The 24,931-nt window shown below is 36.9% G+C and overlaps 1 protein-coding gene across 1 annotated transcript in view; it reads left to right on the top strand.

Moving 5' to 3' along the window:
- HMCN1 (hemicentin 1) overlaps positions 1 to 24,931 on the top strand; it is a 763,653-nt gene that overhangs the window by 481,154 nt on the left and 257,568 nt on the right. The window contains exons 32-37 of the mRNA XM_006901311.1: positions 2,981 to 3,259; positions 3,763 to 4,044; positions 7,747 to 7,855; positions 8,803 to 8,972; positions 10,107 to 10,261; positions 14,620 to 14,743. Coding sequence (XP_006901373.1) covers positions 2,981 to 3,259; positions 3,763 to 4,044; positions 7,747 to 7,855; positions 8,803 to 8,972; positions 10,107 to 10,261; positions 14,620 to 14,743 — 1,119 coding nt within the window. The remainder of the gene's footprint in view (positions 1 to 2,980; positions 3,260 to 3,762; positions 4,045 to 7,746; positions 7,856 to 8,802; positions 8,973 to 10,106; positions 10,262 to 14,619; positions 14,744 to 24,931) is intronic.

The following is a 24,931-nucleotide window of genomic DNA, read 5'->3' as shown; positions in this document are numbered from 1 at the left end:
CATCGATTCTCCTTCTATCCTCCCTAGTCAGAATTTGGTAAATACATACTTTTTAACCACCAGTTTTCAGTGCAGTTATGCTACATTCATACAAGACAGGAATTTGGGGTGTTTTTGAATATTCCTTTTTAATGTATCCACCAATTCAAATAAGAATAATTAACTGATTTTGCAATTTGAGCCAAAACATTATAATTATATTTATAAATTAAGACATAATATATAATAAAAATTTAAATTTAAAACTTGAATAAATTGCAGATAGAGAGCATTCCAGATGGTGGCTCTTAAAGTTTTTCAACTAATTGTGGGAGTGGCATCGGCTCCCTAAACCACATGCCTCAGGAAACTCTATGAACTTTGATACATGATGATAGTTATAAAAAGGCTTCAGGCGTTTTGTTCATAGGGTCACTATGAGTTGTGCTCGACTCAATGGCAATCAACAACAATTGCATGGTTTAACAAGCTTGTCTTATCAATTAAAAAATTAAGTATCTCATGCTTTGCATATAATGTGGCAAAAGCAAGGATACTTATGGAGCTCTAAGAAGGAAAACACATTTCCACAAATAGTTTCTTGACAAAACTCAAAATACAAATTTACTAATGTAAACAATTAATTTATTTCAGGAAGATACATTTCACCTAATTGGTGTCGAAAAGTTAGTATTTCCTAGAAAGCACTGGTGGCCTAGTGATAAGAAGCTGCACTGCAATCCCCAAACCACACAGTTCAAACCCACCAGCCGCTCTGCAGGAGGATGGGCGATCTCCTCCCTTCCAATTAACTGGCTCTGAAAACCCACCAGAGGGTCAGCTATGGGAAGGTTCTGACTCAACGGTACACAACAACATCATCAAAATTAACCGCAATTGTACAACTACTAATGTTGGTCTGTTAAAGTATTATATGTGATTTATCTTTGAAAATGTCTTCCACACAGATATTATGGTTGTCAGTTGCTCAAGTCAATTCTAACTCAAGGCAACCCCAGGTGTTATGGAGTAGATATTTCCCACCAGGTTTATAACACTTTAATCTGTGAGTCGCAGGCAATTTGACTTCCCATAACAAAAACAACAGCGGCAATCTTTCAAAAGCACTTCACCAAGTCTACTTTCTGAGGTTCCTATGGTGGTTGCAGTGTTAGGTGCTGTCAAGTTGCAATAATTTTAGAACTGACCCTACAGGAGGGTTTTGGAGTCTCTAAATTGCACAGGCGGAGCTTGTCCATCTTGACCCTACATAGGGGCTTGTGGCTCCAATCACCTGCCTTTGTGTTAGCAGTGGAACTCCTTACCACCAGGCCATGATGAGTGAGCCCAAATCACCAACGTTTCAACTAGTAGCCATGTGCTTATCCATTTGCACTATTCAACTGAACATATGCTACCTCAAAATAGATTTTTTTTAAAAAAGGTGGAGTGACTTTACAGAGGGAAGAACTGACAATTTCTACCTGAGTCAGGTGAACAAAAAAATCAACCACATTTATAAATAATATTGATTGCATGTGTACTTGATATAATGAGAATGGTACTTTACTTTTGTAATCTATCAACACATTAAAAAAAAAAAAAATAAGCTCCATTCCAGACCCATTTATAAAATACTTGGCCAGTACTTTTCCAGAATCTCAGGGTCATCAAGAATGAGCAAAGTCCAAGAAATTGTCAGTTTGAGAAGCCTGAGGCAACATGGCAAAACATGTAACCTGATATCGTGAGTGGAAATATGAAACAGAAAAGGGGCATTAGGTTATCATTTGTATAAGATTATAGTTGGGTTTAAGAAAGAAAAGAAATTCAAATTCAATGGTGTATAGTTGCTACTTTGCCTCAGGGAAGCCCATAGGATTTCCAATGATAGAATCACTAAGAATTAATACTAGATCCTTTGCTTTAACTGCAGTGCCAGCAAGGATTTCTTGCTGTATTGACCAAGAAAAGAAAGTAACTTATTGTCATCAAAGAAAGCCCAGCACACAGCCACTTTCCATTAGGTCTCTGAGGCTGTAAATCTTTATGGGAGGAGACTTCCCGTCTTTCCCTCGAGGAGCCCCTGGTGGACTCGAACCACAGCTATTTGAGTTAGCAACACAACATGCAATGGCAAATGTATCACAGTAACCTAATATGTAAGGCAAGTAAATGTTAGCTAGCGAAACTGGATGTGAGGCTCAGGGAACTCTGTAAATCTCAAACCATTCTAAAATTAAAATTCTGTTTCAGTTACATATAGACACTCCATTCAGCATATGCCGTTTGATTTCTCTTAGACTGTAACAATTAGGATATTATTCTGGAATGACCCTGTTGAGAATAATTTGCAGGCACTGAGCCACTTGAGTTGTTTTTCCAACCAGCACAGTGCTCATGTGATGTGGGAGGCCAGGCATGTGGATGCTGAATTGTGGATGACAACACACATGTAGCCAATTAAATGATTAAAGTCGAGTGAATGAGCTCTTGGTAGATTTCCCCCCACCCAACACCCCAAAATAGCAAGAAGCAAAAATTTAGAATTCCACAGCTATTACCAGTAGCTGATTCTTAAAGCACTTAGAACTTCTGTGTTCCGTGGGGACAGAGCATGCAGTTCAATCATAACAAGGATGCTTTAGCTTTCTTGGCCTGATTTCAAATTCAGTATCTTCTTTAAGTGGAATTTCTCTTTGTTTTGCTTTGTTTGTTAAACATAACTTTTTAGTTATTCTAATATGATCTCTTGAACTTAAATGAACCCCTGGAACCAGAGCTGTGGCTTTTTGCTTCCACTGAAATCTGAAACTCAAAAGAGGATAATAAAGACTGTTTTGACAAGAAGGGCAACTAATTATAAGTGGATTAATCACAAGCTAATTGCCTCTAATACTGTAATCACTTGAAATGCTTTCTATAGACAGCTTTAACTTTTAAGACTCTGATGCAGATGCTGAGGCTTACAAGATTTGTTTTTGTTCTGAAATCTTTGTAGTTCCACCCAGTATTAAAGGAGGAAATGTCACCACAGAAATATCAGCATTGATAAACAGTGTAATTAAACTGGAATGCGAAACCCGAGGACTTCCAGTGCCTGCGATTACTTGGTATAAGGATGGCCAGCCGGTAATATCCAGCTCACAAACACTTTATATCGATAAAGGACAATTTCTCCAGATCCCTCGGGCACAGATCTCTGATTCGGCAACATATATGTGTCATGTAACCAATGTTGCTGGAACCGCTGAAAAATCATTCCATGTGGACATCTATGGTAAAGAATTACATTGTCTCTACTCATTTTTTGCAATGCCCTCTTTCAGTTAGCTCCTTAATAAATAACTGATGTAGGTAATGTCCATTATTCCATTATTATGCATGGAAAAGAATTGGAGGAATTTTTCACATGATTTTGACAATTTATATTTTTATATTTGAAGATGACCAAAAAAATGTCTATTCAATGGTGCTTCTGTCATCCATATCTTTTTATTTCTATGAAGAAAGTAATCTGCCGATAAGACTAAGATCTTTCCTCACTATTAGTCTTTATTAGCTAGACACAGTACAATATATCGTGAAATAATTATAATCATTTCAGGTCAACCAAACTCAGAAATTCTTTCCTCAATAGCTTCAAGGGGCATGGGAATATTGGTAGCTCCTGTAGTCAGTCTACGTGAGAAATAATAACACTTTTGTTTCTTTGAGATATATTTTGTGTATTTTGTGACTACACAAAGCAATGCCTTAATTGATATTTTTTTGTCTACTTAGTTCCCCCAATGATTGAAGGTGACTTGACTACACCTTTGAATAAGCAAGTGATTCTTGCTCATTCTCTGACACTGGAGTGTAAAGCTACCGGCAATCCTACTCCTCTTCTCACCTGGTTAAAAGATGGAGTACCTGTGAAAGCCAGTGACCACATCCGCATTGAAGCTGGTGGGAAGAAACTTGAAATCATGAATGCCCTAGAAGCTGACCGTGGACAATACATATGTGTGGCTACCAGTATAGCAGGAGAAAAAGAAATAAAATATGAAGTTGAGGTTTTAGGTAAATAAAGACATCATTGCTTGATTCCTCAGATTGATAGAGAATCTAACTAGTTAAGGAAGGAAGGGAGGGAGGGAGGGAGAAAGGGAAGAATGAAGGAAGGAAAGAAGTATTAATATCAGAGAAGGTTTAGTTATTATGTTCCATTCTGGACTGTTTATTACCAAGAGTTGGATTTATAACAGGAGTTTCCAAAATCTGTAAACTCGTTTAATTCTTGCCTTGTTTCAATAGGTTACAAAAATATAGTGTGGCTGATGTTGGGATGTTGAAGTGACTGTGTCTTACCTCATATAATCGTTTTGTTGTTGTTGTTGTTGTTAAGTGCTGTTGAGTTGTAGGTGACTCATAGTGACCCTATGAAGGAGAGTCCTCGACGCTTGGGTGCCTAACCGTACACATGGAAATACTCCCCATTTACAACATTCATGACATAAAACAGAGTTCTATGAGGTTAGACATGATCCTATGTTTTGCACCTTCTTCTGTCAATTCTAACACCAGTTGTCCCTCTCTGGACTCTCACTGCTCTATTACTAAGTCTACTAATACATTGCAGAGCCCTACACAACTCACACCATACAAATATGGAGTTTGTTAAGGGTAACAGATTATAAACAAGATACAAACAAGAACAGCTTTCTGAAGCATGCTCACAAACCACTTTGACCTTCAGCCTTATGGTTTTCAACCAGGGTTACAAAGCTCTCTTTGCCCTGCCTTCTAGTGCTCCCTAGTGCTCTAGCAAATCTGGCTAAAGCCTCTACCTCTTGTCCTGTGGGGCAGCAGCTCCAGTTCAGTCTGTTTCTGCTTCTCTGCCATCTCTGCTTCTGTCTCTGCTCTGGCGAAGTCCCAGTGTATCTCATTTAGGCATATCTGGCACAAATGGTTCCAGGCGTCCCTCTTTGTTTCTTCTTTCCTGCTGATAGATTCCCGTTTTCTGCGTTGAAAGCTACTCTGTTTAAACTGAGCAGGAGGAGTTAAGACTGACTATCTCCCATATTAGTAATCTCTACACCTTGCTTATTTGTTTCTACTCAAAAGATTTTTAGTTCTTTCAGATTGAGAAATGCCTAGTGAGTTCTTCCATTTTTAATCTTCAATGATAGAGAAGCATAAAGAGAAGATGGAAGGAATTGTATCAAGAGGATTAATCAACAGTGAAAAATTTGAAGTAGTACCATAGAACAAGAGCTAATGGTGATGAATGATAAAGGCCAAGCTGCACTGAAAGCATTGAGAAAATAAGGTTCTGGGAATTTATTGTATATCAACTGACATGGTTCGAGTAACTGATACAACCTTGGATGTAATTGCACTTATTAGTTGAACCATGTCAGTGAGTCTACCTGGCTGGTGGACTCATCAGCCTCTGCCAGGAAATTTAGAGAACAGCTGCCTAGCAAATGGATTAGAGGAGATCAGTATTTGTTCCCATTCCCAAGAAAGGGGACCCAACACAATGTGCAAATTATAGAACAATATTAATATCACATCCAATCCAAATATTGTTAAATAGCATTTAAAAATGGCTAGAACCATACATTGTCATAGAGCTTCCAGTTGTTTAATCAAGGTTTGGAATATAACATAGCACCAGGGATATCACTGCTGATGTCAGATGGATCCTGGATGAAAGTAGAGAATACTGTTAGAATGTCTATTTACGTTTTATCAACTGTTCAAAGGCACATTACTGTGTAGATAAGAACAAACTATGGCTAATATTGAGAAGAATAGGGATCCCAGAACACTTAATTAAATGCATACAAAATCTATACCTAGATCATGAAGCTGTTGTTCAAATGGAACAAAAAAACACTGCATGGTCTAAAAGCAGGAAGGATATGTGTCAGGGGTATATCCTTTCTCCATATATATTCACTGTGTATACTGAGCAGATAGCAGATAATTTGTGAGGCTGAACTCTATGAATAGGAAGGTGGCATCAAGATCAGAGGGAAACTTATCAACAATCTACTTTATGCAGATAACACAACCTTGCTTGCTGAAATTGAAGAGAACTTGAAATGATTGTTGCAGAAGATCATATAACCTTCAATGTTTATTACATCTCAACATTAAGAAAACAAAAATCCTCCCAATTGGATCAATAAAGAACATTGTGATAGATGGGGGAAAATTATTGAAGTTATCCCTATTGCTTGGATCAGCAATCAGAAAATCAAGAGACTTATTGCACTAGGGAAGTCTGCGATCAGGGACCACTCCTGAGGAACAATGTCAGTTTGAAGACTTCAGGTGTCCCAGATTCAAGTCATAGTCTTTTCAATCACTTGATATGCATCTGAGAGCTATACAGTGAATAAGGAAGACAGAAAAATTAACACCTTTGAGCTGGGGTGCTGGAGAAGACTATAGATTTATGGACTGCCAAAAGAATGAACAGATGTGGCTTGGAAAAGTGTAACCAGAATGCTCCTTGAAGGCAAGGATGCTTGCCTTCAAATAAGCTTTGTGTATTACTTTAGGCATATTACTGGAAGAGGCTACACCTTGGAATGGGACATCATGCTTGGAAAGATAGAGAGTTGCAAATGGGAAAATGACTGCCAACAAGATGGATTGACCTAGTGACTACAGCTACGGGCTGTAGCCAAATTGATGGGGATGACACAGAATAAGACAGTGTTATTGTTAATAGGGTCACTATGAGTTGTATTCAAATCTAGGCACTTAAAAACAACCCAAAAGATATTCACTTTATCCACATCATTACAAGTCGACCACATAGGTATACTTTGTTTGTTAATGTAGAGATACAGATATATTTTTACATCTGTATACTCTTTTATTTCTGTGAGTCCACCATGGTCTTTTTCATAGACATTCAGATAACAGGAAAATTGGGCTCTAGAATTCAGGATTCAACCTGTAAGCTAGTGTCTCTGTTCCTTTCTTTATAAATTGAAGATCTTTTTTAATAGATGGGCCAATTTTGGGAATACTTTCCCTTTTAGTTGTTTTTTTTCTATTTTCATTTTCTATTTGTTTACAAAATTGTTTTCAAGACAGATTCTTTCAATTTCCCTCACAGCCACCCCATCAAATTGTACAACCACATGATTAACCCCTTCTTCCCCTGCCCATCTTCATCCCTCTGCTTCCAGCCTCTCCCACCCCTCTTGGATCCTTATACTCATTCTACAATAATGGTTTTATACAATATTTATCTTTATGAGACTGAGTTAGTTCACTCAGTATAATCCTCTCCAGACCCTCTCAAGTTATGTAATAATTTAAAAAATCATTGTTCCTTCTTGCTGCATAGTATTCCATTGTGTGAATGTATCATGGCTTCACAGCTGAATTCTGCCAAACATTCAGAGAGGATTTATCACCCATTCTATTTAAATTATTTTTTATTTGAAAAATAAGGAACACTCCCTTATACATAAGCACACTTGATATCTATAATACATTTGAAACACAATGTCTGTAGACTAATGAAGAAATAATAACAGTATTTCAAAAGAACATTAGTGGATCAAAGCTAGTGTTTAGTGTAGAAAATTTTGAAACAATCAGTTGTCAGTGGGCTGCAAATCCTTCTTTTCTACTAAATTACAATGATAGTGATTACTCATCTTTACTGCTGGTCGCTTATTATTGTTAATGAAATGATGTATTTTTTTTCTGTACCTCTGTTGTTTGCATGTTATGTCCTCTTTGGTTTTTTAGTGCCACCAGTGGTAGAAGGAGGAGATGAAACATCTTACTTCATTGTGATGATTAATAACTTACTGGAACTAGATTGTCAAGTGACAGGATCACCACCACCAACTATCATGTAAGGGTTTTGGTATGTCTAAATACCTCCCACTTTTAATTTGAATGTTATAGAACTACCCTGTAAGTAATGCTATATCATTAAAAAGTGACTGCATGAAATTGCTTTCTATTCTGTATGTAGGGGAACTTTTACTTAGAGAATGCTCAAATTTTCCAATTATAGGAACACCACTATCTGTCCTTAAAAATGTTACACTTTTTTACTTTCTAGAGACAAAATATTAAACCTTATATATTTACTATAACTTAAATGTTTACCTTCTTTCAATACAAATATCATGGAAATTAAACTGGACATTTTTTTTCAAACAGCAACCCATTTACACATTTGTTCCTTATATGTATGGTGCATATTATATATGACTATGCATATTATTTATATTGGTTTATTTTATGCAAAAATACTAAATTAAAATGTACAAAGCATATTGGGGAAATAATGTGTTAACGTGCACTTTTGTTTACAGATCCTTTCTTCTCATATCTTTATTCACAAAGTATTTATTTAACATACTCCTTTGTAAACCTTGAGAAAAGAGCATACACAGGTGAAGTGCCAGGATAAGATTCACATATGATTGTAAAATTGAATGGAATGTGATGACTTTCACTAGAAATGTAAACAAAATACTGTAAGATTTCACATTTTCATTTTACAGATGTTTGAAGATTGCATGGGGTTTTGCAGTCAATATTATTTAAAAATTTGAAATGGGCAATGCCTAAGGGAATTTACCTCTTTCTTTAGCTAAAATTAGCAAAAAATAACGAACTCAAACATTGTTTTAATTCGGTGAGTACCAAAAATATACTAACTCTTGAGTTTGGCAAGTTTCCTTTTTCCTTCTCCTCTCAATTTATGTCATTTTATTTTCGAGTGAGCTTCTAAGATCATAATTATTTCAAATACATTTTAGACTCCGTTTTGGTTTCGTTTTCCTATAGGTGGCTAAAGGATGATCAGCCAGTCGATGAAAGAGATGGATTCAAGATTTTACTCAATGGACGCAAGCTGGTTATTGCACAGGCTCAAGTGTCAGACACGGGTCTTTATCGGTGTGTGGCAACGAACACTGCAGGAGATCACAAGAAAGAATTTGAAGTCACTGTTCATGGTAAACTATAAAGGGCACAAGAGCATCACATGTAAAAATGTTTCTTTCATGTGTATTGTTTCACTGTATCATTTCTACTGTACCTCAGTTACTTTAGAGACACCTTGAATTGTGGAAAGCAGTGTGAAGGATGGAAATTTGAATTAATGATAACTGTTAACGCACTTTACTGAGTTCGAGACAAGGGATACCAAATGAATGAAGTTAATCAGAATTTAAATATTGAAATGTTGGGAAGTATATTCTGAAGAGAAAACCAGAATCTGGGGAATGAGGACCCATAAGATAGAAAAGGAAGATAGCCAATTTGAAGGAAAAGAGATTGTATCCATATCCAAGGGTTTAGCTATAACATGAGACAAGTATGAATAAAGTCATTTCCAAAAATGGAGACTGAAGATGTTATTGAAGGATCCAGGACAAATAAATGCATTCACAGAACTGGAAAATACGGGTTATAATCATTAATATAATGATAGAAGCAATTTTTTGCCAGAGTATTAAGTGTCTCGCTTGCCCACAGACGGGAAAGGAGGGACTGTGCCCAGAAACCAGAGAGTCACTTGGAAGCCCCAAGCAGAGGTTTCTGTGAATGTCAACTTCATTCTTTTCTCTGTCTCTGAAGACTATTTTTTCTTCCCCCTCTTCTCATACAATTCAGTGATGGAATATGAGTATTTCTGTTTCTCAATATCAATTCCTATCTTTGTAAGGAGGAATCTGGCAGTTCCAGCTTAACTGAAGTTACCATCCCTGGTTCCAATAGTCTTGAGGGCAAAGTCATACAGTATAATGTGGGATACTGGAAATGCCTGCTGACTTAAACAGGTCACTCTAGAGAAAGGGAAGGTTATTATAGACTGAAGAGGCACAACAAAAGTTGTAAACCAAACATGGATGTGGATTGCAGTAACTGCACACACTTATTTTGTCTTTGAAAAAATTAGAGATCCATAATTAAAGAAGCAGTAATTTTTAAACGTAGCAAATATTATAATAAACTTATGAAATTAAATGAATGTATTTGTTACATTTTAAAATTTCATGTATATAATTTGACCCTATTGGTTATCATTTTTTTTCTTTTTTTCTTTTCTCCTTCACATCCTCCTTCCTCCAATTTCTTGTATCTAGTTCCTCCAACAATCAAACCCTCGGGCCTTTCTGAGAGAGCTGTGATAAAATACAAGTCTATCACTCTGCAATGTATAGCCAATGGCATCCCAAATCCATCCCTCACTTGGCTAAAAGATGGCCAACCTGTGAACACTGCCCACGGAAACCTCAAAGTAAGCAGAACTACTGCTGAGCCCAATTTGGAAAGGCTGTATCATATTCTTCTTTCTTAATAATAGAATTTTCTTTTGGATGTATTTTGTGGAAAATTTATTAAAACATGATGTGTTTTCTGTGGAGTTATTCAGAATAATCTAGTATTTTGATTTAAAGAATTGAAGTAATTAAAACCTTTAAAGTGATATTGATTTGATCATTGTGGTTGGAATTTTTCTATTTTGGCTTAAACCTGTTTTAATGACTGAAGAATTAATGTCTCATGAATGCATATACGTTGTTTATTAATAGTAATCCAATAAACCCCTCTAGTCTGTTCACCAAGAATAATCCTGAGATTAAAGTATCCATGTTTTAATTAAATTAAAACCCATGTGAAGTAACTCTTAAAAAATAATTGTCAATTTCAGGAAGGGGAAACTCAGCTTTGTTCACTTACATGTTCTTTACCATGAATCATCCTGGTACATAATTCTTAATCCATTAGGAATATTAGTTATTCCATTAATAATAGGTCATTATGAGTCATAAGCAACTCAGTGGTACATAATAACAACAACATGTGTGGATGAATGGGTAGATAACACAGATTGATTGAAATCCTGTTGTAATTGTTATGTACCATCAAGTAAGATCTGATCCTCAGTTGACCCTCCAATAGGCTTTCAGAAGCAGCAAAACCCACAAGAAGAGATTGTCCATCTTTCTTTTGCAGAGCAGCTGGTGGATTTGAACTGTAAACTTTTCAGCTGCACCTTACCATGAGGTCACCAGTGTTCCCCATTAAAATCCTAGATAATCTAAATTATAGAATTTTTAAATTGGAAGAATTAAAAGATGTTTATATTGAAATAATATCATGCTTGGAATGGTAGGAGGTCAGTGTAAGAAAGAAAGACCTTCAATGATATGGATTGACACATGTGACAATGAGGTCAAGTACATCAAAGATGGTGAGGTTGACCCAGGATGGGGCAGAGTTCAGAGCCATTGTTCTCAGGGTCACTTTGAGCCATAGGCAACTGGATGGCACATAACAACAAAAATAGCATGAGAATAAAAATAGGTGACTAGTTTGGCTTGGATTTTTGCTTTTAGCAAATTCTTATTGATGGAAGATATGATTGACTAATTTATGATAGATGAGATTGATTAGAAGTAGTGGTAGAAGAGCTGCTTATTTATGTTTCCTTTTTTTCAAATCCAATGGAACTAACACTTTTCTACTAAAAATCAGTATGTATCTTTCAAATATAGTATAAATAACAACTCCTTATTTGGAAGACAAATATTTATCACCAAATCATATGAAAGTATTGGGTACAATAAGCAACATAATGTAAATGGAAAAGATTAAAGTTGTCAACAATTTCCTTTTACTTGAATCCATAATTAACTCTCTTGATACTAGCAGTCAAGAAATCAAAAGACATGCTACATTAGGAAAATCTGCCCAGAACTTCTACAAGATGCTAAAGAACAATGTCATTTAAAGACTAAAGTTCACTTGATAGAAGCCATAGTCTTTTCAATTATTTGCTATACATCTGAAAGTTGGACATTGATTAAGGATGACAGAAGAAGAATTTATGCCTTTGAGTTGTGATGTTGGAGAAGAGTACTGAATATACCCAGAACTGCCAAAAGAACATACAAATGTATCTTGGAGAAAGTGCAACCATATTGCTCCTTAGAGGCAAAGATTATAAACATCATCTCACATACTTTGAGCCTCTTATAGGAGGGTTTGGAAAAGGGCATTAGGCGTAGAAAGGTGGGAGGTCAATCAAAGAGAGGAGGACACTCAATGAGATGTGTTGATACCATGACGGTGGCATTGGGCTATAGTATAACAGAGATAATGAGGACGGCACAGGATAGAGCAAGGTTCACATTCATTGTCCAGAGGGTCAGTATGAGTCATAGTTGGCTTGACAGCACCTAACAGCAACAACATCATATGAAAGTATAATTGTATACTGCATTAACTGATTTTAAGGGGAAAACCGGAGGGCTATAATGAGCAAAACCTTTGAGTATTAGAACAATTCATAAGAAATACTTCGAATAGAGATTGGAAGAAAGTGGAGGTAAGTAGGTGAATAGAAGAAAACTGTGTATTTCAGAGACGTACACACAAAGAAGTATACATAAATATACAGAAGGAAAACGAATCAGAGTGATAAAAATATTAGACATCTCAAGAACATGAAATTAAGCAAATTTAATTCTTCTAAAATGGTATTAGTGGAAACTAGAGAGTAAGAAGGATGTATTTAAATATTGGTAATGACTATTTTTATTTTAAAGCAATGGGAGATTTTGAAAGCTTGTAAAAATAGAATGGTATGATGAGGTTTCCATTTTAGGTAGTTATATTGTTTCTTCTGAAAGATGAATTGGAGGAATTTTTGACCTGGGAAGACCAGATTTATAGGCAAGAGAGAGATAATAGTATTTGGATTCATATACTTGCCATTGAGATGAGAATGTATGAATAGATTTGATAATTATAGTCAATTTATTAAAGTTCCATCATAGATTATTTCTAAAGGATGAAGGAAGGCCAATATAAAGGAAAACCTCCAAGTATCTAAACTACAAAACTATATGGATAGTGATACCAGAAAAGGGCAGGTTTGAAAAAGAAAATAAAAACAAACAAACAGAAAAACCCCACCATTATTTGAGGTTTAAATTTTTGGAGTATAAGGGGGGATTTTGAGATAAAGCAGTGAAATGTTAGGCAGATAAAGTGTATGTTTTTGGAACTCAAAATAGACCTCTCTCTGGGCACTTACACATAAATATTTGAAACTATGGGCATGGGTGAGTTAATCAAAGGAGGGAATAATGGGGTATAAAAGGAGAGAGGACCAACCCTATGCATAGTCTTAAGAAGCTTTTAAAAGCCAGGCAAAATGGTCCCAAGGTGGATATAAATGTATAAATATGTCGCATAAAGTGTAGGATATTTAAAGTAGCACAATATGACTGGAGAATCCGTTATGTGGATGTTTAGATGGGAGATCATCTAGAATCAAAATGTGGTTCACTTGGAGGGCTATGCTGAGTTCAGATTTCATTCTGGGCAAAGTGAGGAACCGTGAATGAGATTTGAATGAGACCTGGTAAAATAATCAAATTTGCATTTTAGACAAATTATTCTGGCAACAGAATGCAAGACAGATTAGCAGTTGCGATGATTGGAGACACTGGAACATTAGTCATGACGCTATTATAATCCCTTAGTAGCTGTGGCAATGGACAGGGGGATCTGAGAAACATCCAATGATATAAGTAATTGGAGGACCAAAGTGGGCTCTTAAACCTGACAACTGGAAAGGAAATGGGTGTAATTACAAATGTTTGGGAACATGAAATAAGGAGATGGTTTTAGAGATTTAAAAGAAACACTTTTATATACTCAGTTTTGGAGATGTTAAATTTCTTGTGTTAACATATCCAACAAGCCATTAGAAACAAAAATGTGACACTCAGAAGAGATACTGAGGCTAAACCGATGAGTTAGGGTATCCACAAGATTTTTTTCCAGAGCATGAGTTCAGATAAGGTGTATGAGGAAATAGATTTCCTGTTTGTGGGTCAGGAAAAGGGAGCAGATTCTAGAAACAAGTATCCTAAGAAATTCAGATAATTAGAACTAAGTAAATTCTGGTGTTTTGACATTTAGAGTAGAGTTTCAAGGAGTAAGTCTAAATGTTATAAGTGGTGGAAGAGAATATGAGGTTAAGTAGGCCTCTGGATATTGTGGTTGGAAGTTACTAGGAAGCTCTGAATAATAAAAGTGACTTCTGAAAATCACATTCAAGATGGTGGAAATCAATTGCAGTGAACTTAAGACTGAAAGAAAGAAAATCAGTCAGGGAGAAATTTATCTATATTCCCATTGGTCATATTTTATAAATTTTGTTGTTTTTCTGGCTCTGGTGACCATTTAATCAAAAAAGATTGTTGTTTTAAAGCTATTTATGAAGTGTTATATAAATGTGGCCACATTTTTTTTCAAATAACTTACATTTTCATCACATACCTCATAGTTCAGTGCTGAAGTCTTTTTATTCAGTGAAGTTTTATGACCCTACCAGCAGGCTGGCCTTGGGCTGTTTTGTTTTGCCTTTTCCAATGAATAGCAAAAGCATTTCAATCAAATTAGTCTATTTTCTTATGCATGATGAAGTGATTTGGCTCGAATGTATAAAAAGATAATTAAGATGTTGGCATGGAAGTATAATTAGATATTGTAAATTTAAATGAGTTTGTCTATCTCAGAGAATGTTTTCAAGTCCAAGTGTAAAGCATAAAATGCTGCCATGTTTCTGCTCCCAATTAGATACAGTCTTCTGGTCGAGTTCTACAAATTGCCAAAGCCCTGTTGGAAGATGCTGGCAGATACACATGTGTGGCTACCAATGCAGCTGGAGAAACACAACAGAATATTCAGCTGCATGTGCACGGTAATGTCATTTCCACATTGTAAGCTACAATATTTCTATGCCTTTTTTTAAACACAGTGCACTCAGTCTTACTGAATTACAGAGTAAAAGAAAGCAACTGTATATATTAGTCTATATAAAACAAAAAAACTAGAAAATGTTTTATATTATTGTGATTATAATAGTTCATATTAAATTTGCAAGGTGTCCAAAAGGATGTGCTGTTTATGATGCCCAGACAGGAGTCTACTTTTTTGTTTCATACATTATTTGTATTCGGTTAAACAATAACATTCTACAGATACATTTTCTTGTGGGGGAGGGCGGTGGCAAAAAAAAAAAAAAAAGCAGGCATTATGTCCTCTGCATTACCCATGATTTTCTTGCTTGTCCATAGGAGGGAATTTGTGGGTAAACGTTGTGTTTAACACAAGGTCTTTTTCCATGTGCTTTAATAAAAAGCTTGGGTGGTTATGGGATGCTTCTTTTATGTTACAGTATCACAGTAAATACAGCTTCACAGTAAAGCTGAAGGACTTTAGATCTCTAGATATCCATCAGAAAGGTCTGTGAATTGCTGGCTTGAACTACAGTAATTCAGCCAGAGATATTTACAAAGAACTGCTAAAGATCTCAGCCTATATATCATTAATTGTCTCTATTCATCTGGTTTTTTTTACTGGGTTCTCTAGAGAAGCAAAACCAGTAATACTTACACACACACAGAGGGAGAGAGATTACAAGGAAATAGTTCAAACGATCCTAAGATTGTACAGACTGCAAGTCCCAAGGCCATAGGCCAGGTGTCATGCTACACCCACATAGCTACAATACCGACAAATCCAAGATAGCAAGGTAAGGCAGCATGCTGCTGGCTTCAGAGACTGATGAACCTCAAATTGCCACGCAATAATATGGAAGGCATCTGGCTCAACTCCAAAGTATTGGAGGTCCGATGATTAAGATAAAATTTCACATCAATGACAAAGCCAGAGAGTTTTGCCAGATATCAATATATTTTATTTAGATGCTCCACCCTCAAGTAAACTCTCTTTCAACATATTTGATGACAAATATCTCTTTAGAAGTGATTATTTTAAACTGTATTTTGTCAAGAAAATTATTGCTCTATAGCAGCTATTATCAAGATAATTACTATACTATGACTGCCAATGAAAATAATTATAAGCAGCCAGGTTGACACACAGCCTTCACCATCACGACATGATTAACTGTTTAGTATTTTACTCAGTTGCTCATACAGTCACATATTCATTCCCCATTTATTGGCTACCTCCTATATAGGCTAGACTTTAGAAGTATAGCTATCAGTATATTTAGTTTCTGAAGTTAAGTGTTATAGAAAGGGAAAGATAGAAATATAGCTAAATAATTACGGTACAATATAAACTCTATAATCAAGTTATAAATTAAAATTTCCTTAATAATAAAGAACATAAGTGATGAGGAGACATTTAAGCTTAGCCTAAAAAGTAAAGTAAGAAAATATCATGCAAAGTAAAAACAGGTGACTACATAGAGGGCACAATTTAACCTAGAATAATCCCTCAGAAACTACTTTAATTCTAACGAAACCTACCTCAAGCCATTTTCAACTCAGAATGATCATTCATTGAATTTCTGAGCCTGTAATTCTTTATGGGAAGAAACTGCCAATCTTTCTCCTAAGGAATGTTGGTGGAAGTGAACCACTGACCTTAAAAAGGTTAGCAACCCATTAAGTTACACTCTATATTATCAAGGTGGTTTATATAGCAAGTTAAAAACAAAAGAGAAAACTCACTGTCATCAAATCACTTCTGATTCATAGTGACCATTTATCAGATTTGCAATTCTTTACAAGAGGAGACTGCTCAGCTTTCCTTCTCAGAGCAGACAGTGGATTTGAACTGCTAACATTTGGATTATAGCCCACTTGGAATATACTGTGCCACCAGAACTCCTTAGACAGTGGATGTTAGGCCATCAAGTTGAGTAGGACTCATAGTGACCCTACAAAACAACTAATCTGAACCTTGACCTATAGATATAGCAGATGTTTCTGTTGTCATGAGCCATTGAATCAGAAACAACTCATAGCTAACCCTCCAGCAGGTTTTCAGTAACTGCAAGGAAGTTGATTGCTCACTTTCTCTAAACTAACAGCTGATAGATTCAAACCACGTGCTTTTAGGTTGACAGTGCAGCTCCATACCACTAGGCCAGATATAGTAGAAAATCAATAAATATTTAACAAATAAAAAGTAAAGAGTGATTGTTCCAGTTTTCTTTGTTCCTATGACAATTGGTTGGCTTTAACAAATTAAAATTTATTTCTCACAGTCTAGAAAAAAATAGAAATTCAAGTTAAAATTCACTTCAGGGAGAGCTGCTTCTGTCTGTTAGCCCTAAGGAGAAGTCTTTGTCTCTTCTGTTTCTGTTTTGCAGTTCTCTGATTATCTTCACATGGTTGTGTCAGCTACCTTCCCCTTCCTATGATTCCTTTATTTGGTGTTTAATTTGCTCTTTAATGTCTGGTGTACTTCTATATGATCTGTTTAATATCACAAAACTCAATTTCCAAGTCAGATTACATGCTACATGCACAGATACAGGGTTTAGGAGTTACAACACATAGTTTGGAGTACACAATTCAGTTTGTAACAATGCATAGTTAGATTAATATGTGTAAATGAGATACCACATTGTTTCAGTTTACTTATTTATATTTTTTTATTTGAATCAGCTGGTAAAAATATTAAAATCATCATTCTCTAAATGTTTCCAGTAAACCAATGTGTTCTTTCCCCAGTTTCACATACATGAGCATTTAGCTTACAAATGTTCACACATAGAAAACAAGTTCCTTAAGAAGGACTTAATGTTTTAACTGACTAGTTAATTTGAAGACAAAAATCTGAATAAAATCATATTCTAATTGACTCACTAAACTTGACAAGGAACTGGGACAGACTGAACTTATTCTTTCTTATTTTGCCTTTTCTTATTGAAACTGTCCACACTTACCCATCCCTCTGCTAAGAGTGTATAGTTGGCAGATTTGCTTCCTACCTTCATTTATTTTCTCAATGTCATTCTCTTCTACTCCTAATACCTTAATATATTCTCCACGCCTATATTATAATATTTTTATGTAGTTTTCTCTGGTGCATATTGGTGATGAAGAGGGAACAGTTAAATGAGATAACATGATACAATGCAACTATCTCAGACACTGAGGTCAAAGTAACTCTGTGTCAAATTCTCTGGCGACCATGATTTGTGTGAACAGAGCACCTAATTTCTCTGTGGTTCAGATTATTGTGACTATAATCATTTGTAGTTTGTAGTACGCCTTTGAAGTTCAGTGATGATAAGCAAAAATATTCATTTTCTAAACATAACACAAGCCTGCTTGCTGAAACTGAGGAAGAACTGAAGCACTTGCTGCAGAAGGTCAAGGACTGCAGCCTTCAATATGGATTAAAGCTCAACATCAAGAGAACAAAGATTTTCACGACTGGGCCAATTGGCAAAATCATGATAGATGGTGAAAATATTTAGATTGTTAACAGCTTTAGTTTGCTTAGCTCCACAATCAATACTCTTGGTACCAGCAGCCAGGAAATTAAAAGATGAATTGCATTGGGAAAGTCTATTGTTAGAAACCTCTCCAAAGTACTGAAGAGCAATAAGAGTCAGTCTGGAGACTAATTTACTTCTCATACATAATCTTTGTAGCTACTTATTATGCATCAGAAAGCTGAACAATGACTAGGGATGATAGGAGAATTGATGCCTTGGAGCTGTGGTGCTGGAGAAGAGTGGTGAATATACCACGGACTACTAGGAGAACAAACAGGTTAGTCCTGGAGAGGATGAGACCAGGATGCTCCTTGGAGACAATGATTCTGAAGCGTCATCTGATATCCTTTGGACATGCTGCAAGGAGGGACCAGTCCTTGGAGAGGGATGTGATGCTTGGGATCATGGAGGTATGGCACAAGAGAGGAAGACCCTTGATGAGATGGATTGACTCAGTGCCTGGGGTAATGGGGATAGGTGTATCAAAGACGGTAGGATTGGCACAGAAAAGAGCAGAGTTTAGGGCTGGTTGCTATGAGTTGCAGGCAACTTGGTGGCACATAACAACAACAAACGCTTAATAGTAGTATTAACAGGAAGCTTATATGTGTTATTGATATTATCCTGTTGCCCATAACATTATATTTCAAAATGAATCTAGAATTGTACTTTTTAACTATGAAAGAGACCCTGTTTTTTTCACCTTTTTATCTTCAGTGCAGTAGGTAATATGATTGTCCAATTCAAGATGCCCCATGCCAATCCATTTCATTTTGCCAGTACCTAATATGCCAATATGTATGTGTTCCATTTCTTTCTTATCAATGTCTAGTTTTCCTACATTCATGCTTCTCACAGTCCATGTTCCAGTCATTAGTTTCTGCTTAACAACTGATCCTCCTCCTTTAAGTTTTCAAATTTGAGAGCTAATTACTTTTAAAATACTTCCTATACATCAGAGAGCTGGACAATTACCAAGGATGAGAAAAGAAGAATTGATGCTTTTAAGTTGTGGTGCAGGAGAAGAGTCTTGAACATATCGTTGACCACTAAAAAACCCCAAATAACCCTGTCTTGGAGAGGGTAAATGCAGGTTTCTCCTTGGAGGCTAGGATTCTGAAACTCCATCTCACATACTTTGGGCACGTGGCCAGAAGAGACTGGTCCTTGGAGAAGGACTTCATACTTGAAAGGGTGGAGGGACAGTTCAAGAGAGAAAGACCCCAATGAGGTGGATTGATACATCAACTGAGGCAATGTGGATAGGTGTGTTGGAGTCAGTGAGAATAGCTCAGGATAGGGCAAGCTTCAGAGCTGTTATATGTAGAATTGCTATGAGTGGCAGGCAACTCGATAGCATGTAACAACAACACATGATGAAGAAGCTATTGAGATTGTTAACAATTTCTGCTTGCTTGGTTCCACAATCAACACTCTTGGAACCAGAAGTCAGAATATTAAAAGACAAATTGCATTAGGAAAACATGCTGTTAGAAACCTCTCCAGAGTACTGAAAAGCAATGATGTCATTCTGGAGACTAAGGTGCACCTGATCCAAGCCATGATCTTTGCAATTACTTGCTATTCATCAGAGAGTTGCACAAGGATTAAGGACAATAGGAGAAAAATGTGTGCTTTTGAGATGTGGTTCTGGAGAAGGCAATGAACATACAATGGATTTCCAAGAGAACAAATAGGTAAAGTCAAAATGCTCCTTGGAATCAAGGATTTTGAAGCTCTTTCTGACATACATTGGGCATGTTGCCAGAAGAGACAAGCCCTTGGAGAAGAATATCATTCTTGGAAGGTTGGAGGGATGGTACAGGAGTGGAAGACCCTGGATGAGATGGATTGTTATAGTAAGTGGTAATGGGGGTAGGACTGTCAAAGACAGCGAGCTTGTCTTAAGATAGGGCTGAGTTCGGGGCTTTTATACATAGGGTTACTATGAGTCATAGGCAACCTTACAGAACATAACAGAAACAACACATATATGTTGTCATGATTTGGAGTTGATTTAATGGCAGCTGTTTGAGTTATGCTTGACTCTGGAAATACAAAAACATAAAGTGTGATATGCTATTGTTGTTGCTGCTGTTATTAGGTGCCATGGAGTTGGATTTGATGCATAATGACTGTATGCAAAACAGGATGAAACTCTTGGTATCCTGTGCTCTCCTCACAATCTCTACTGTGCTTTTCCAGTCACTTTGTCAATCCTGCTTGTCTGAGGGCTTTTTTCCCTTTAGATGACTCTCTTTCCACTCTTCCAGGTGTGATATCACTTTCCAGAATAGCTCCTTCTGATAACATGACCAAAATATATGAGATGAAGTTTCACTATGTTTGCATTTAAGGAGAACTCTGGTTTAAATTCTCCTTGTTGTTGTTATGTGCCATCAAGTTGCTGCGACTCATAGCGACACTATGTACAAGAACCCTAAACCCTGCTCTATCCTGTGCCAACCTCACTGTCTCCAACACACCTACCCACACCACTTCAATCACTGAATCTATCCATCTAATCGAGTGTCTTCTCCTCTTTCACTGTCTCTCTACCATCCCGAGCATGAGACCCCTCTCCAAGAACTGGCCCATCCTTGCAACATGTACAAAGTATGTCAGATGAAGCTTCAGAATCCATGAGTCCAAGGAGCATTTCAGCTTCACCCTCTCCAGAATAAACCTGTTTATTCTCCTGTCAGTCCATGGTATATTCACCACCCTTCTCCAGAATCACAGCTCAAACGCATATCCTCATCAGTGTTAACTCATAGACTCATAGCTGACCCTCCAGTGGATTTTCAGCTATAAATTGTGCAGGTGGAGAATGCCCGTCTTTCTTTAACAGAAGAGCAGGTAGATTTGAACCACCCACCTTTGGCTTGGCAGCACAACTCCTTATTTTAAAAAAGTGTATTATTTTGGTTGTATGTTGTTGTTATGTGTTGTCGAGCTGCCTGCTACTCAAAGCAACACTATCTATGTACAATAGCTCTGAACCCTGCTCTATCCTGAGCCAGTCGCATTGTCCCTGACACACCACTGTCTTATTACCCCAATCACTGGGTCAGTCCATATCATTGAGGGTCTTCCTCTCTTGCACTGCCCTCCACCCATCCAAGAATAATGTCCTTCTCCAAGGATTGGTCCGTCCTGGCAACATGTCCAAAGTATGTGAGACAGAACTTCAAAAGGCTTGCCTCCAAGGAGCAGAATTTTTATTTCACCATCTCCAGGGCATATCTGTTTCTTCTCTTGGCAGTCCACAATATGTTCGATACTCTTCTCCAGCACCACAATTCTAAGGGACTGGCTCTTCTTCTATAATCCTTAGTCATTGTCAGGTCTCTAATGTATAGCAAGTAATTGTGAAGATATGGCCAGAATCAGGTGCACCTTAGTCTCTAGACTGACATCATTGCTTTTCAGTACTCTGGAGCAGTCCCTAACAGCAGATTTTGCCAATGCATGGTATATTTACTATTGTATATAAGCACCACAGCTCAAAGACATCAATGTTATTCATTGTCCAACTTTTATGTGCATGTGAGACAATTGAAAATACCATTGTTGTTGTTGTTGTTATTGTTGTTTTGTGCCATCAAGCGTGACCCCTAGCTACCCTATGAACAATAGAACTGAACCCTATCCTATCTTGTACCATCCTCATACTTTCTGACACACAAGAACCCATTGCAACAGTCACCATGTCAATCCACCTGGTTGAGAGTCTTCCTCTCTTTCATCAACCTTCTACCTTTCTGAACAGCATGTTCCTCTTCAAGCCCCTCCTAACAACATGCCTGAAGTGCATGAGGCAAAAAAAATGTTATCGTCTTTGCCTCCAGAGACCACCCTGGCTGCACTTTCTCCAAGATATATTTGCCCTTTTGGCCGTCCATGAGATGCTCAGCACTCTTCTCCAACACCACTGATCAAAAGCATCAGTTCTTCCTCTGCTATCTTTATTCATAGTCCAGCTCTCAGATGCATAGCAAGTGATCAGAAAAACCATGGCCTGAATCAGATGCACCTTAGTCCTCAAACTGACATCATTTTTTTCTCAATAATTTGAAGAGCTTCCTGACTACAGACCTTCCCAGTGTAATTCATCTTCTGATTTCCTGACTGCTGGTACCAAGGGTGTTAATTGTGGATCCAAGTTAAGATGAAGTTGTTGACAATTTTAATCTTTTCTTCATCTGTCACGATGTTGCCTCTCACTCTGGTGTTGAGCATCTTTTTTTTTTTTACATTGAAATACAATATTTCACACTGAAGGCTGTATTCTTTGATCTTCTGCAACAAGTGCTTTAAGTCTTTCTCATTTTCAGCAAGTAAGGTTGTATCATCTGCATAATACAGGTTATTAATGAATCTTCCTCCAATCTTGATGCCATATTTCTCTTCATAGAGTCCAGCTTCTTGAATAATTTCCTACAGGCTCAGCGTACAGACTAAGTAGATATGGAGAGAGAATACAATCTTGATCACTCCCTTTCTAGTTTAAAACCATGCAGTGTGCCCTTGCTCTGTTTTCATAACAGCCTCTTGGTCTAGGTATAGGTTTTGCATAAGCACAATTAAGTGTTCTGGGATTCCCATTTTTCTCAATCTTAGCCACAACTTGATATGATTCACACAGTCCAATGCTTTTTCATAGTCAATTTAGCATAAACAGACATTCTTCTAATATTCCTTACTTTCAGCCAGTGGCTTGGGGCAATTGCAATATAGTCTCTAAAATGATATCCTTGTTCATTGGCAGTTCAAAGATTTCTTTGGCAGTACATTTGCTTGATGCAATGTATCATTTGACTTCTTCACTGTTGCTTACGTAAGTGTTGATTGTGGATCCAATAAAAATGAAACAATTGACAATTTTAATTTTTTTCTCCATTTACAATTAAGTTGCCTATTGCTCCAGTGGTGAGGATTTTTTATTATTATTATTGATGTTATGGTGTAATTCTTACTGAAATCTATATTCTTTTCTTCTGTAAGTATTTCAAGTACTCTTCACTTTTAGTAAGCAAGATTGTGTCATCTGCATATCATCAATATTTCTAGTTGTGTATTATGTATAATAATTAATATAATTATAAAATAATCACTATAAAGACTCAATTCTTACCATGCTTTCTGCAGCTTTACATAGATATTGTTGTTGTTGTTGTTGTTGTTGTTATTACTTGCTGTTAAATGAGCTCTAACTCACAGAGACCCCATGTACAACAGAATGAAATTTGGTCCAGTGTTATCCTAAGTCCTTCTGATATGTTTGAGCCCATGTTGAAGCTGTTGTATAAATATCTTTCAATTAAGATCTTCCTCTTTTTTGCTGTATTTCCACTTCAACAATGGAGCTCTAGTAGCCAAGTTGGTAGAGAGTTGCACTACCAACCCCAAGGTACACAGTTCAAATCCACCAACTGCTCTGAGAGACAAAGTTGGACAAACTCCTCCCTTGTTTACAGCCTCAAAAAACTTTATAAAGAGTTAGCTATGAGTCAATTCTAACTCAATATCAATGGATTTTGTACCTCTACTTCATCAAGCATGAAGCCTTTCTCTAGGGATTGGTCCCTCCTGATGTTGTTGTTATTGTGTACGACTGAATTGGAATCCACTAATAGCTGACCTTTCAGGAGGTTTCAGAGGCATTAAAACACATGGATTATAGTCTTCAATATGGACTGAAGCTCAACAGCAAGAAGACAAAGATTCTTACCACTGTACCAATTGGCAATACCATGATAGATGGAGAAGAGATTGAGGTTGTTAGCAATTACAGCTTAGTTGGCTCCACAATCAACACTCTTAATACCAGCAGTCAGGAAATCAAAAGATGAATTACACTGGGAAAATGTGCTGTCAGGGAAATCTCCAGAGTTCTGAAAGCAACAATGTCAGTCTAGTGACTAAGGTGTACCTAATCCAGGCCATGGTCTTCAAAATTACTTTCTATGTAGCAGAGTTGGATAATGACTAAGGATTACAGAAGAAGAATCAATGCCTTCTAGTTGTGGTGCTGGAGAAGAATCTTGAACATACCATGGACCACCACAATAACAAATGAGTCTGTCTTGGGGGAGGGGGGAACAAATCGATCTCCTTGGAGGCTAGAATTTTGAAGCTCTATCTCACATACTTTGGGCATGTGGCTAAGGGGGACCGATCCTTGGAGAAGGACATCATACTCAGAAGGATGGCAGTACAGTGCAGAAGTGGAAGACCCTGGATGAGATGGATTGTTACAGAAACTGGGGCAATGGGGTTGGTGTATCAGAATCAGTGAGACTGGCTTAGGGCAGGGTGTAAGAGCTGCTGTACAATAGTGTTGGCAAAATTGGAAAACTATCTGCAGAAGAATTAAACAGGATCCCCACCTCACTCCATATACAAAAACCAACTCAAGGTCGATCATGGACCTAGGACTAAAACCAAGGACTATAAACTTCATTCAAGAAAAGCTTGGAAAAACTTTAGTAGTCCTATTCCACAATATAAAGAGTTTTTCCAGTATTCTGAAAAATTTACAACCAAGAGAAGATAAAATAGATGAATGGGACCTTCTAAGAATCAAATCCCTATGCGCATCCAGAAACTTCTCTAACAGGG

The sequence above is a fragment of the Elephantulus edwardii genome, unplaced genomic scaffold (assembly GCF_000299155.1).
Source record: "Elephantulus edwardii isolate Elephantulus edwardi_28Jun2011 unplaced genomic scaffold, EleEdw1.0 scaffold00318, whole genome shotgun sequence".
Lineage (NCBI taxonomy): Eukaryota > Metazoa > Chordata > Mammalia > Macroscelidea > Macroscelididae > Elephantulus > Elephantulus edwardii.
Note: the sequence above shows the minus strand (reverse complement) of the source record. Positions and strands in the feature narration are given on the sequence as shown.